The sequence below is a fragment of the Silurus meridionalis genome, chromosome 16, assembly GCF_014805685.1.
Source record: "Silurus meridionalis isolate SWU-2019-XX chromosome 16, ASM1480568v1, whole genome shotgun sequence".
In the NCBI taxonomy this organism is placed as follows: Eukaryota; Metazoa; Chordata; class Actinopteri; order Siluriformes; family Siluridae; genus Silurus; species Silurus meridionalis.
In genome coordinates this window covers 8,263,309-8,276,810 of record NC_060899.1, presented here as the reverse complement: position 1 = coordinate 8,276,810, position 13,502 = coordinate 8,263,309, and the positions used below count along the sequence as shown (strand labels likewise).

The 13,502-nt window shown below is 39.7% G+C and overlaps 1 protein-coding gene across 4 annotated transcripts in view; it reads right to left on the bottom strand.

Annotated features, from left to right (window-relative positions):
• Positions 1-5,021: 5,021 nt before the first annotated feature.
• The window catches only part of nol4lb (nucleolar protein 4-like b), a 94,652-nt gene continuing 86,171 nt past the window's right edge, over positions 5,022-13,502 (bottom strand). For all 4 annotated transcript variants that reach the window (XM_046869336.1, XM_046869337.1, XM_046869338.1 and 1 more), the window contains 6 exons: positions 9,899-10,257; positions 8,384-8,563; positions 8,106-8,294; positions 7,709-7,828; positions 6,307-6,511; positions 5,022-6,191 (listed from right to left, as the gene is read on the bottom strand). In XM_046869336.1, coding sequence (XP_046725292.1) covers positions 5,974-6,191; positions 6,307-6,511; positions 7,709-7,828; positions 8,106-8,294; positions 8,384-8,563; positions 9,899-10,257 — 1,271 coding nt within the window. In that variant the 3' untranslated portion in view covers positions 5,022-5,973. The remainder of the gene's footprint in view (positions 6,192-6,306; positions 6,512-7,708; positions 7,829-8,105; positions 8,295-8,383; positions 8,564-9,898; positions 10,258-13,502) is intronic.

The window sequence follows — 13,502 nt, the reverse complement described above, 5'->3', positions numbered from 1 at the left end:
TTTCATATGAAAGTTGTCTGTTTGCTCCACTGACTTCTCCAGTAAACAGTCCAGATCAGAAGGCTTGTTTAATCCCTAGACTGCCTGCTAATCATTTTGGCTCCATATTGTAGGCCTGTTTGATCAATTTTGTTCCTAATGTGTAGTTCTGCTTGTCAGGAACTAGAGACAAGTCAGGAGCATTGACCTTCTGTATTCTTGAGCTTAAATGTTTTCATGTTTTTCCCTCAACAGCAGAATCCAAATCTTTCAATCACTATTATTCACTTTTATTACAGAAAATGTTTCTAATATATATGATTTAGATTACACTATTTTTAATGCTGGATCTTTTTATAAAATTAAAAAATCAATAGGCTTTATTGCCTTACTGAACATTTTGAAACGCATGTTCGTGGAGGGCTCTCATGAATTTATGGCTAGTGGTTGAAAGTGAAAATTTTACCTGCAATCGCCACAACTAATCCAAATCATTACTACTAACAATGATAATTCTAGGCCACAATAATGACCAACACCATACCAACACTGTATTGAAATTTCGTAGTAGCCCAAATACATGAAGAAGAAAAGCATGAAATATTATACATCAGCCTGACTTTTGACATAAAGAGTACCATAGTATTTTATGATTGTATGACTGCAGCGGTGAGGGTCTCTCTACACCCGTCCTGCGTAACAAACCAAACTTGTTCACAGGCAGCTGGATATATAGCACACAATTTTATTAGCATATTTAGCTTTCAGACAAACAGCTTGGGAGAAAACGAACAAAAAGAATAATCACAATGTCGTGTTTGGAGACATTTTTTTTTTTTTTTTTTTTTACTTCAGCAGTGACAACCCACTAGAGAAAGCATCGTTTTAAATCATTGGTTTTCTTTAATCAAAGTGATATGTTAGGAGTCACCCATGCTGTTTTCTTATTAAACGAACAGAATTATTTTTTTTATCTTTCAACTTTTTCACATATATATTTGTCACTTTTCAAAAGAATTAAAATATTTAGCCACATGTACTGAAAAAGGTTTCAACTGTTATACAGAACAAAATAAATATAAAAAAAAAAAAAAAGAAAAAAGAATTGATCAATTTGTGGTATTAAAGTGGGAAATGGGCTGCCAGTTAGACTTACAATTACATAAATAGTCATTTACCTGAGGTTTTCAGTCTGTTTTTGTAATTTAATACTTGTTGCGAGCCCAGTGAAGGGCATGGAAATGGCTTTTAATTGCAAAGAAATAGACTGCCGTATACTGGCTTGCAGTCAGAACTGAGGATCGTTTTACAGCGAGCCTTCATTTTCTCTTCCTGTTGTCAGCAGTTTGAAAGCAGGATTGGAGCAAAGCAAAAGAGGACTCACTTTTAGAAGCGCACTGCTGAAATGAACACAAACCATTGACATTTCCATTTCATTTCCTTCAATAAACAAGAAATCGGATTCAATTAAGCACTGTGTGAGAGCAGGAAGGAGAAAATCTGCTTTCAGACAAAATGTAAAAAAAAAAAAAAAAAAAAATACAAATAATAAATCAGCAAACAAGAACAAAATGAACCGAGAATTTAAAAAATCTGTACATGTAAACATCACACTTCCACTGAGTCCAAAATGAAGGGGGTAAGTAAGCAAGAAAGAGAGATTCCCATTGGTTTAAAGTACACCTCCAAAGCAGAGCTGAATTTAGAAGCTGTTGAAACAGTAAAACAAACTAAACAGAAACTTCAAACGACAAACATATTACAGATGACAGACTGCAGAGGAAAAAACAATTAGACTGTATGTATATCACTGCAGTAGAATTTTTTTTTTTTCATCCTCACGTTTTTGCTGAGCTCAACATCAGGCCCAAACAGGCCAAATATAATGTGTGTAGTTCAGCGGCTACTGTAACCAGAGTACACAGTCCAAACCAAAGCACAATCTGTATACGTGAGTGCGAGTGTTTACACTGTACATGCCTATATGCAGTCACTGTGCCTGGAAAAGGACAACTGACATTCAGCCAGATCAAATAAGACCTGGCTGTGTGTGCCCAATTCCAGCTATAAAATAAAGCAAAGTGTGAAGGCCCTTGGAGGCTACTGTAGCATATTTATATAATAAATATGCAGATGGAGGGGGTGTTTAAAAATGTACACTCACAATAGACATCCACTACAGCTGTTTAAATGAAATGCTAATCTCAATAAACTCAGCTCCTCTTAGGCAAAATGCAGTCTCAGGCAAAGAAAGAAAGAAAAAAAACCCTGAAACTGACCCCATGTTTTTGTCAAGCATGTTAAATAGAAATGGATACAGTATGAGGTATAAAGTTGGGGTTGTAATACTATTCATATGAAAAAGTACCAACATGAAAAACCTTTAACACCAGTGCTGTCAGAAACATATTTACAAAGTAAACACACTTTGCCTTTGCAGTGCCGTAAGTGAATGAAGCCGCACCAGGTAACCCAAGATCATTGTGGGAAATGTACATGTACCTCATAGTGCACAATTTTTGTTTCATGTGAAACAAGCCTTCTGATTGTGTGTTTTTTTTTTTTTTTCTCCTTTACAAGTAGTATAGAGCACTTAGGTGGGCTGTCCTCCGATGACTCATACATTGACATCCTTCCTTGGAATGTATAGACAAAACTTCACTTGTGATGTTGGTGTTGTACAAAACAGTTGTAGAAAGACCACTTGGTAATACAAAAAGAATTAAAAAATAATAACTTCAACCATGACCATTATAATAAAAATAGAAATCATATAGGAAGGTGTTGAGAGTGGGCCACTAGGAGTCCTCCACAGGTAGTGAGACGGGCCAGAGGTCCGAGACGCCGAAAATGCTCAGATTATGGCTAAAATCGCCCCATGTTCTCCCGTACGCACTGTAAACAATAGCCGCACGCGGAGAAGGGAAATCTAACCAAACTAATTTACACCTTATCCAAGATTGTCGTTTGCCGTTGTTTTTACAGTTTGTATCCATAAAGTTGCCGTCCATGAAGGAGCCGGAGGGAGCGAATTCCCAGACGAGTGAATGAGCGTGCCTTTTTTTCCCCCCTTAGTGATCTCACAACTGTTCCACAAATAAGGTTAGTGGTCCATTGCCTATATTACAAATGTAGGACTGTCACAATATCAGATTTCAAGGAACTGGAGCAGAGCTTAGCGGCATGTGAGGTTAGTCTAAATTCAGCAATGTTTGAGTGATTTTTAATGAGCAGCAGGACCCATCCCTCCATCGGTCCAAACCCGTGGGAGCAGGAAAGGGCTAGATGCAGACAGAAAGTCAGGAAAGCAAGATAGCAGTCCACATAACTCAGCATTTATATCAGTCTCTAGTGCTTTAACATAAGGGCTGAGAAGAAAAGGAGAGGAAACAGTAAGCAAAAGTGAACAATGTTTTAAAAATATAAAAAAAAAAAAAAAAGATCACTCAGAAGTGGTCTTCCTATCTTGAACATCAGAGAGAATGCTTTTAACAGGACCATCAACATTAAACCAAGATGGTGAACTGCAACACAGGCTTTTTGTGAATCAAAGAAAAACTAAGGACATCTACGCAGCTCTTCCCTTAAAGTAATCCCGAGGGAAGAACAAAAGTGAGTTCCAAAGCATCACTCCCCAGCAGAGAGGGAAGGGGATGAAGAAAAAATAAATAAGAAAAATGAAGGCGATATTGAAGGAAAACGGAGCGGACACAGTTAGACAAGAGCACAGTGAGGAGAGGACTGGTCATTTTGCATATTTCCTCATCCATGTCACTACCAATAATTGTGAGAGAGTTTTCAAATGCGCAGATCCACCCAGACTAGCGTTCAGGATGCAACACGAAGTATTTCTGCCGTATCTATAGTGGTTAAACCAGCTGGATATTATATGACCACTACAACATATTCGCAACTACACGTAGGTAGAAAGCAATATGTAAAACTTGTAGATCCTACACACACTTCATTGAAGATCTACTTTATGTCATAACGCCATTAACTCCTTTATCTTATAGGTTGACTATCAATGTTACAAGATCCCATTAAGAACGGATGACGGAAATTTACTTTCGAGCTTGTGCCTGCCCCTCGTTACAGGTTTTGGTTGTCTCTACGCATCCAACTCTCTCCTTTAGGACCAGGAACGCTTTTGATTATCTTTTGCATTGCAATAATCTTCCTCTTGCTCCTCACTAGCAGTGCACCCTCATGTTCCACACTTTAGGAGAACAGTCCAGCCTCAGTGTGCAAAGAGGAGCAAATTACAGTGACGCACCAGTCAGTCAGCCCCTACACGAGCCTACCAACTAATGAAAACGAGTTGCATCGTCTCTCCACTCAAAAGATTCAGTTCCTCAGAGACTCCACCTGCAAGTTAGTGTGTGCACGTTTGAGCGCGTGAAAGCTCTCATGCCGCAGATAGAGAAGCAGATATCTACTGATCTCTGGAACTAAGCACACACTAAAGCTTTTAAACTCAAAGTCAAACAAAAAACGTAGCTGCAAAAAGCGAACACAACCCGCAATGGTAATACGCGTCAAATAACAAAATTGAAATGTAGGAAACTACTATGGCAGTATTTTCTCGTTCTAAGCATTCAAATCCACAAACTTTCCGATGTCCATTTTAGGACCCTTTTTTTGCGTTTTTATTGGTCTTTTATTATTTTATTTTTTTTAGGTTGAGGTGCTCTGGTTGTGCAGGAGGCTTGAGGTTTCAGGTCTGTGGCGTAAAAGTCCAAGTCCTTAGCAGCAGAGTGGAATTAATGGCCTTTGAGAAAAAGTCAACAGATTAAAAAAAGAAAAAAGAAAAAAAAAAAAAGATACCAGATCCTTCCCTTCATCATTCTCCATCCATTGCTCCCGACATGTGCATGAAAAAAGAGGTGACTTGAGAAGAAATGACATTTAAAAAAAGAAAAGAAAAGAAAGGTAGTGGAGTATAGAGATGGCATCCATAGCTGGAATGCTCTGAGAGGCCCCGAAAGACCAAATCATTAAAGCGGAGATCTTTCCCTGATCAAAACTCTTCAGTCAAATCCTTCAGTTCCAGTGTATTTCATTTTAGTGTAGTTCTGTAATCAATACTTTCTGATGGACTTAATATGTACATTATATTATAGAAGCAACAAAAATCAAATAAATAACTATAGAAACAAACCAAGCTCATGTCCCATATGCATGCCCTCTTTTAGATCCTGGAGAGGCACTGAACACATAAGGTAGTGGTAGAAGGAGAGGTTCCTCTCCTCCACACAGATAACAGATAAGGATTTGGACAGGCTGAGGTATTTCCAGGTGAACTCCACCTGTATTTGTATGCATAAGTTACACAATTTTCTCCCTACAGCAAAAGCAGTGTTAGGGAGCAGAGGTCAGATCGAGTGGGGGGGGGAAAGAAAAGTGCTTTAGAACAGAGCGCATTTATGTACAGCAAATGTGAAGGTCTTTTTTTTGTTTTTGTCTTTTTTTTTTTTCGTTTTGTTTTCTCTTTTACTTTTTTTCAGGTATCTTCCTTCAATTCAACTCAAATGTATCTTCATTTAGTAATAAACAGGAGTACTGGCACTACATAATGCCTCCTGCTGAAAAGTAGATTAAAAAAAAAAAAGAACAAAAACCAACAAATTAGTGGCTCTTGAAGCAAACCGTATAAAGGGAAAAATTAGGAGTTTTAGTAAATGGGTTTAAGGGCATGGAGGTGGAGAGGTTTATGATTCACAAGGCCAGCCACCTATAGAAACAGTGTTTTCTTCATCAGTATGCTCCCGTCTTCATCAGTCCCCTTCTTGTGTTTCACTGCGCAGGTGATCAGGATGTGACAGCTTACTGTCTCTCTCCTGATATCTTCACGTGTGTACGCCTCTGAGGATGAAGATGAAGGCATAAAGAGAATGAGGCTAAGAAATAGAGACCTGACGTGATGGTGCGAGAGTAAAAGATGAAGGCAGACTGAGAGAAAGTGGCATTGAGAAAGGAGGGAAAGTGTATAGGTCAGTTCTGTTGTAGTATGAGGCTTTCCAGCTCATCAGCCGAGCGAAGTAAGAAAGCTGCAGATTCGCGGTAACCCGCGATCAGCTGACGCACTGCTGTGACTTCCGTATGGCTAAGCTGAGCAGAGGTCCCTCCTCCTCCTCCGTTCCTCCCGAGACTATTGGTGCTTGACGTAGAGGAGTTTGAAGCCAGAGACTTCATACTCAGATCGGTAGGTCCTGCAACGAGAGATTAAGAGTGTGTCTAACAACGTACGCAATGCAACTTATGCATCTGGATAGCATCTGTTCAGAGAAAAACTATGCTGTTGTGTCAGTGGCGTCTTGGTCTCACCGTTGGTCTGGGCAGCAGGGGTAGTGAGAGAAACAGAGTGCTGCATGCTACCTGCCAGGCCAGCGAAAGCACGGTAGTTATAGCCAAGGCCTCCGTTGATGTACAGCTGGTCCTGGGAGTACGCCGAAGCTGCCAGAGAATACGCAGAGTGGGTCAGAGGCACCGGCTCACGAGAGACAGCCTTCTCCAGAGCTATCTGATCCTCCTGAGGGAAAGAGAAAACATTCTTCAGACACACAATCACTTTCATACATGTTTACCATCATTCACTATTTCAGTCACACACACACACACACACACATACTGCACTGAACATGACAGTGCCATTAAACCCTTTTCGTCTACCTTTTCATCCATCATAACTCAAATGACTAATTAGAGCTATGGAGCTATCCCCTGTCAATGCTTTCCCCCTCATTTCTCCATTTCAATCATTGTAGAACAGGCCAGTAATTATGGCTTCATACCTTGTATGTCAAATGCTGACAGAATGTGTCGTCACAGAGCCAACCAGACAGTTTCTCCCATTAGTCATAAACCTTCAATTCACTGGCAGGGTCTTCTGCCAGTGGTGATTAAAAGTCTCTGTGGATCTGATGCTTCTAAATAAGCTCCTCAGTCTGGCTATAGCCATTCTGAGGTGTATGCCCGCTGAAAGCCAAAAATATATCTAAATCCAAAAAATGTTTTACACTCCGAATCTATTTTAAAAATGCCAATATAAACAATGGCCAAGTCAGAAAAGCACAGATTACTTTTTTTTTATATTTGCCTAGCAGTATTGTATGTTGACAGAAAGACATGCTCCATAAATCGACACTGCTAGCAGTTATCCTGATGTCTCTAGTTTCATAGAACCAGCAACACTTTAAAGACCAGGGTGATCTCATCCTGCTGGCAGGATTTCCACAGATAGTGGGTAAGGAAATCATTGCCTCATCCAATGATTTTTTTTTCCCTCCCTTACAACATGCTGCTCTTTTGATGTTGGGTTTATTTTCGAATCTACAGACGCATGGTGCATCTGTGCAATACATTTTGAACAACAAAATAAAAAACATTCAGCTAAACAACAGCTGATGCAGTAGAAGTTTGATTTGTTTCCAAAGATTGATTAGCCAAAACAAATCAGTGTCTTACTGGTAATTTTAGATATTTAACCAGTCTCTCACTGGGGTATAGTTTTATTGCCTGCAAGTTCAATGATCAACAGGCAAAAGCTTTATAATATCCAACTATGTAAAACACTGAATCATCATTTATTTGACTGTCTAGCTCATATTTGAGTCCTGCATATCCTACGTATTCATGGCTTCTCTAATTATTTATACCAACATAATCTTAATACAACCCTGTTTAAAAGTCACCATTCCTATCAGGCGCACGCACAACTGTTACTGACGTGTGTTTGGTAGACGTCCATCCGCATCCTCTTGGCAGCGTTTCTTGTCTCACTCTCACAAGCAGCAGCTAAAATGTTCTCTGCCATTGCTGAGGTCAAGTGTGGTGGCGTGGGCCGGGTCTGAAACAACACGCAATTGTGTGAAAAAATACGTTCAAGGAGCACCATCATTGTGCATAAAATAGAAAAGATAATTTTATTAAATTTACATCACACCAAAAAAATTAACAACATATTCAGTAACAACTAGTATAATGACCACAAGAGGTCAGTATTTGGTAGCTAGAAAGAGCAGCCACTCAGCTTGCTTCAGTATATTATACAGGCAAAAGGACCACAAAATTACCGTTTTTTTATATTGAGCTGTGTATTTGTGTGCACCAGTATAAAGTTGTACCTCCATGCCGTTCTTCTTCATGCGCCGGCATGATTTGAGGTAGGTGCGGATACGCTTGCGTGCACGCTCCTGGAACTCCGGGAACTGGCGACTGCAGGATTCAATGATGGCCTGTATCTTCTCTTTCGGCTGCTTGGAGATGGGCACCATGCGGTCCAGGTTCTCGTCGACAAACAGCCGGACAAACATCTAACAGACAAAAGGAGGGACACGTTCGAATGTAATGCTGATTCGGAAACGTTCGGTAAAATGTACTTGTGCATGCACGATTTACACACATTAAATGCCTTCAGCCTCTCTGGGTCCACTCCCTCGGTGTCATTAATCTTGTCACTGTCGTCATGGTCATCGTGATCGTCATCGTCGTCATCGGCAGCCTGAGAGCGACTGACCGTCAGGTCCTCGGCACACATTTCCATTTTTATGGAGTCATAGCTTCCTGCACCATACTGAGGAGACTACACACACATAGACACATACATTTAATTGACGCCTGTGGTGCTTTTAAAAAAGCAACAACTTTTTTTTTCCTTTTTCCTGAGTCAAGAACTCAAGGTCTGTCTACATTATCAAGTCATGCTTAATCATTTTATTTTCACTCACTAAATTTTTTCCTCTATTCCCTCCATTCCTCCAACTCAAGAGAATGTCAAGTTGCTTTGTACCATAACATATTAAAAAATAGATAAAAGTTCTTAACCCATATATTCCCCCATATAATTGTATTTTAATTATTGCTTATTTTTATATACCACACAACATTTATACATACAACAAATACATTTTTGGGATGTTTAAGATTCAACATTTGCAGGCTTGAATGTGAAATGTATGACAAGTACTACTTAATGCATTGGATAGTAAGAGTGTTCCTGATAAAGCACCTGAGATGAACCATAACTTATCTGTAAAAACTGCATTTCATATGCAGCAAACTTGAATTGGCAATACTAGCCATTCAAATGATCTGGGCACCTGCAGACCGCAATGGACTTTGTGTGTATGAGGACGTGTGTTTTTGGCGTTTGCGAAGGAGAAAAATGCTTCGCAAATGTATTTCCAATCACATGGTTCTCAGATGAAAATATAAAAATTAGGGCTGTCGAAATGAACGTGTCAATAACGCGTTAAAGCAAATTCATTTTGACGGCACAAATTTTTTCACGCGCGATTAATGGAGCGCATTTCGCTTTTATATTTGAAATAGAAATAAATATAAGAGGCAAAATTGAGACATTTAAAAGAATAAAGGTTTAATTATGACATCCTTTCTTTATTCGGATATATAAAATAAAATTATAAGAAAAATATAAATACAAATAATTTTAAATCACTAAACCTGTTTTACTGATGTGTCAAGTCTCAAATTAAGCACCAAAATCATATGCAAAATGTAGCAAAGCTCCGTTTACATAACTTAAAACACCATAATTGCTTTAGAATATTTACAAGAATTTTTTGTCTTGAGCTCAATTTTTATTATTAGTAAAACCATACTCATATTTGCATAAAGCATCTATATTTGTCTATGCCCATGTTGATAAGAGTATATAATTAATTTTTTTTAAATGTGCGATTAAGTTTCAATTAATCACAATTTAACTCGTGACAATCATGCGATTAATTGCGATTAAATATTTGAATCGATTGACAGCCCTGATAAAAATATTTTCTTCCTGTTTATGAGAATAAGATTAGGTATAGTAATGACTGTTAACAAGACAGCAATGAGTGTGTATTCATTTGTGCGTGTGTATGTGTGTGTGTGTGTGTGTGTGTGTGTGTGTGTATACCTTGTTGGCAAAGTCCCTGATTTCTCGTTCGAGGCGCAGCTCGGAGGCCAGTGGAGGTTTGTGATATTTTCGGCGAAACTCCTCTGAGTGCTCTGGGTTGAACGTAGCTAGCATAGCTGCAGCAGTGGGCAGGGCCTGACTCATTCGCTCCCTCAGGTTTACTGTCTGCTGTTCTTCTGAAGACGAGGATGAAGTCGTGCTGAAGTCCAGTGGCACAGCTGTCCTATTTCCATTAACCTGACTATACGACCCGGTCACTGGTCCGGCCACTGCACCTTCACTCACAGAAACCACACCCATAGATGGAGGGGTCATGCTGTGGATGCCGTTGCCACTCCCACTTTCTGAGGAAGAGTCATCTGTAAAGATGGATTACACCACTTTAGACCCATTCGCAATATGCACTACGCTAATGTAGAGTTTTGGAAAAGCAATTATTTTCCGGGTACGATGCACAATAAAATGTGGGATGAAAATCAATCTTTAAATCGAAGCTTATGGCAGTTATGGCTTCTTCTTGTCAGTTTGGAAAGTACAACAGAAAAGCAACCATGCTGCCTGTAGAGGGCACTGAACTGCAGTGATGGACTAAACCATTCCATCTGTATACAGTAAATCTATGAAAGTACAGGTGTGAGATGGGGGAAAAAAATAAAGTGTATGCGTGTCGCACAGTTGAGTGCAGAGGGTACGGCTGTATGATGTGATTTAGTTAATGACATCTTGATACACCAGTCCTGCTGTCGCTCTTCCTGCACGAGGATACTGGAATGTACAATCTCATTTCCTGAAGCAGTAAATACCCTCACCTGAATGCCCCAGAGACCTTCAGTTCTCTGTGTGATGATCCCTGTGGATTTTCAACACAGTCATTATAGTTCACCTTTATTACACATGATTGAGTAGGTTTTTCCTTTAACTCCTCACAACTACTACTGTCCAGCCACACAGAATAGACATGGTTTAACAGTGTCTCAAAAGACTCTCAGATGGTCTCACTCTGTCACAAGGGATTAGTTCTATGCCACCATTACCTTTGGCTTGTTTGTCAGGGGTCAAAATGTGAATGTGACCATGCAATTGAAAACCTGGGCAAAAAAAAAAAAAAAAAAAAAAAGACATTTCACATGTATTACATAATACAGTATCGAATATACTATTGTTTAACTGTGCTATTCCCAAAAATCGCTAACACTACCCCTGAAGTGTGTTGGCATACATCTCTAACGTCATATGTGCCGCTCAACCTTTGAAAACAAAACAGAATCTTGCTGCCAAAGATTTTAATGGGCCTTAAAGGCAAGAAACTTAATTCCGGTGGCAGATTTTATGTAGGATGTCAGGAAACAACTCGGACACCGGATATAGCAATATATTGTTGTAAACATTGTTCTAAGGTGGCATTTTTAAAAGTCCAGTAATGGGTCAATTAAGACATAATATTGTTTAGTGAATTTGATTTATTAAGTTTTTAAGGTATCATCATATGCAAATCGTTTGTGCCGTGAACTGCCTTTAAAAGACATTCACATCTAAAATAAAGAACATCCGATTCTGTAAGTCAGTTTGGCCTATGAAAGCGTTTGCACAAGTTAAATAAAAGTCTGCTAAATGAGACTTATTCTTCGGTGTTTAATAGTGTGTTCGAACAAGCTCAAAGTATATTTATTGTTTATGGCATACAAGCCTCACATCTCATTTGCACCACTGTCACGCTGACAAAGCCAGTGTGTGTGAAGAAGCAGCAGGAAAAAAGCAAGAGCACCACTGGAGGTCAATGTCACAGAGAGGGCTGTGTGGGCAGCCAAGTATAGATGGAGAGATGGAGGATGGGTGAGGTGGAGCGCCAGGGTGCAGGGAGAGAGGAGAGGGTGGGAAAGCAAAATGAATGACTGAGAAAGAGAGAGATATAGGTCAGAGTGTTTGTGTGTGGGGTGGGGGTGGGCGTTGAAGTTCAAGAGTTATGGATTGAGATGGAAAGAGAGGAAACGGAAAAGAAGAGGAAAAGAACATGCAGAAGTTGATATAGAGGATGCGAGAAAAAAGTGATGAGGCCAGACAGACAAAAAAGGAGAGAGAGTGAGGAGGGAACAAAGTAAACAAAAACATGACCTAGGTGAAAGAGGTGGAGAAAGAGATGTGAGATGCAGAAAGGTACAGAAAAGAGGAGAGGAGGGTGCAAACACACACACACACACACACACACACACACACACACACACACACACACACACACACAGACAGTAGGGATAAGTGTGGCAAAGGCAATTGCCTATTTATTAGACTGTAAAGAGTAGCCGTGCGTAGAGAGGAAGGGCAGCCAAATGCCTGCCAGCTCTAACCCAACCGCTTCATTTTTCTCTCGCACACACACACACGCGCCTCAGTCACTCTTTCGCCATCTCTGAGTCACTGCTGTGTCTTAAGAGAGTGTTTTAATGACAGCTGTGACAGCCTGCTATCTTATGTATTGAAAGTGTGTTTGTCGGAACATCTTCACTGCTGGGACTGTCTGCATCTGTCATTGGAGCTCAGATTTGTTGAATGCATCGTTTCTCTCATCTTCTATCATTTTTCCTCTACCCATCTCTCTCTTTATGTCAGCTTTGGAAGTGCAGATGTGCCAGTTAAATCACTGCTGCCTTTCTGTTTCCTGCCAGTCACTTGCTGAACCCGCACTGATTATGAAATAAGTGGGCATGTGAATGCAATGTAAATGTTTCAAATGTGTCAATATATGTAAATCACTGTACAGAGGAAAAATAATTTTCTATGACTGATGTTGCGGATATATATATAAAACGAGCCGCAGAAGTGTTTACACTGTTTAATGAACTTTTCGATCCTATTTGAACACATTAAAATGTTCTTATCGGGTGCTAATGAAAAGATCATTTCAGGTGTACACTAGTCCAAGCCCTGTGCATCAATGCCTCTCCCTTTTTAATGACTCTCTATCTGCATTGACTCTAGCGTAAAACAACAGAGCGGTTCGAAAAACAGCACCGTTGAAATCAGTTTATCTGTATACTGCAGTCATTTTGTGCACTGTAGACATGTGGGTGTCTGAATATTACTGCAGAGGAAAAAAATAAACATGCAAACGAGACATTGTTTTTGTCAGACTATTCAGTGACTTGCAGCATTTCAGTCAATGATCCAGTCCAGCATGTCATTAAGTTGCATGACTGACAAAGAAGTTAAAAACATGTAAAGTTTCAGTAACTCAAGTCACTGAATCTACTGATCGACAAAGGCAGTAGTGAAGCTGCATCAGGTTCATCACAAACAATTACAATTGGCAATAAACAAACAAACATATTTCAATCTACAATACAAACTTATGCAAATCTATTTTACAATCATGACATGTACGTATACATATGGAAATAAAATGTGAAGCTTGTCAAGAAGAGTTTTTCTTCCCTCTATCACGGACATTTCCATCACACGCTGCAGCCGCAAAGCCAACTGCATTGTGGACGACCCCACAGACCCCTCACACACACTCTTCACTCTCCTACCTTTAGGAAAAAGGTACCAACGCATTCAGGCCTCACATCCAGACTAAGTAACAGTTTTTATTTTCCCTCAAGCCATCAGG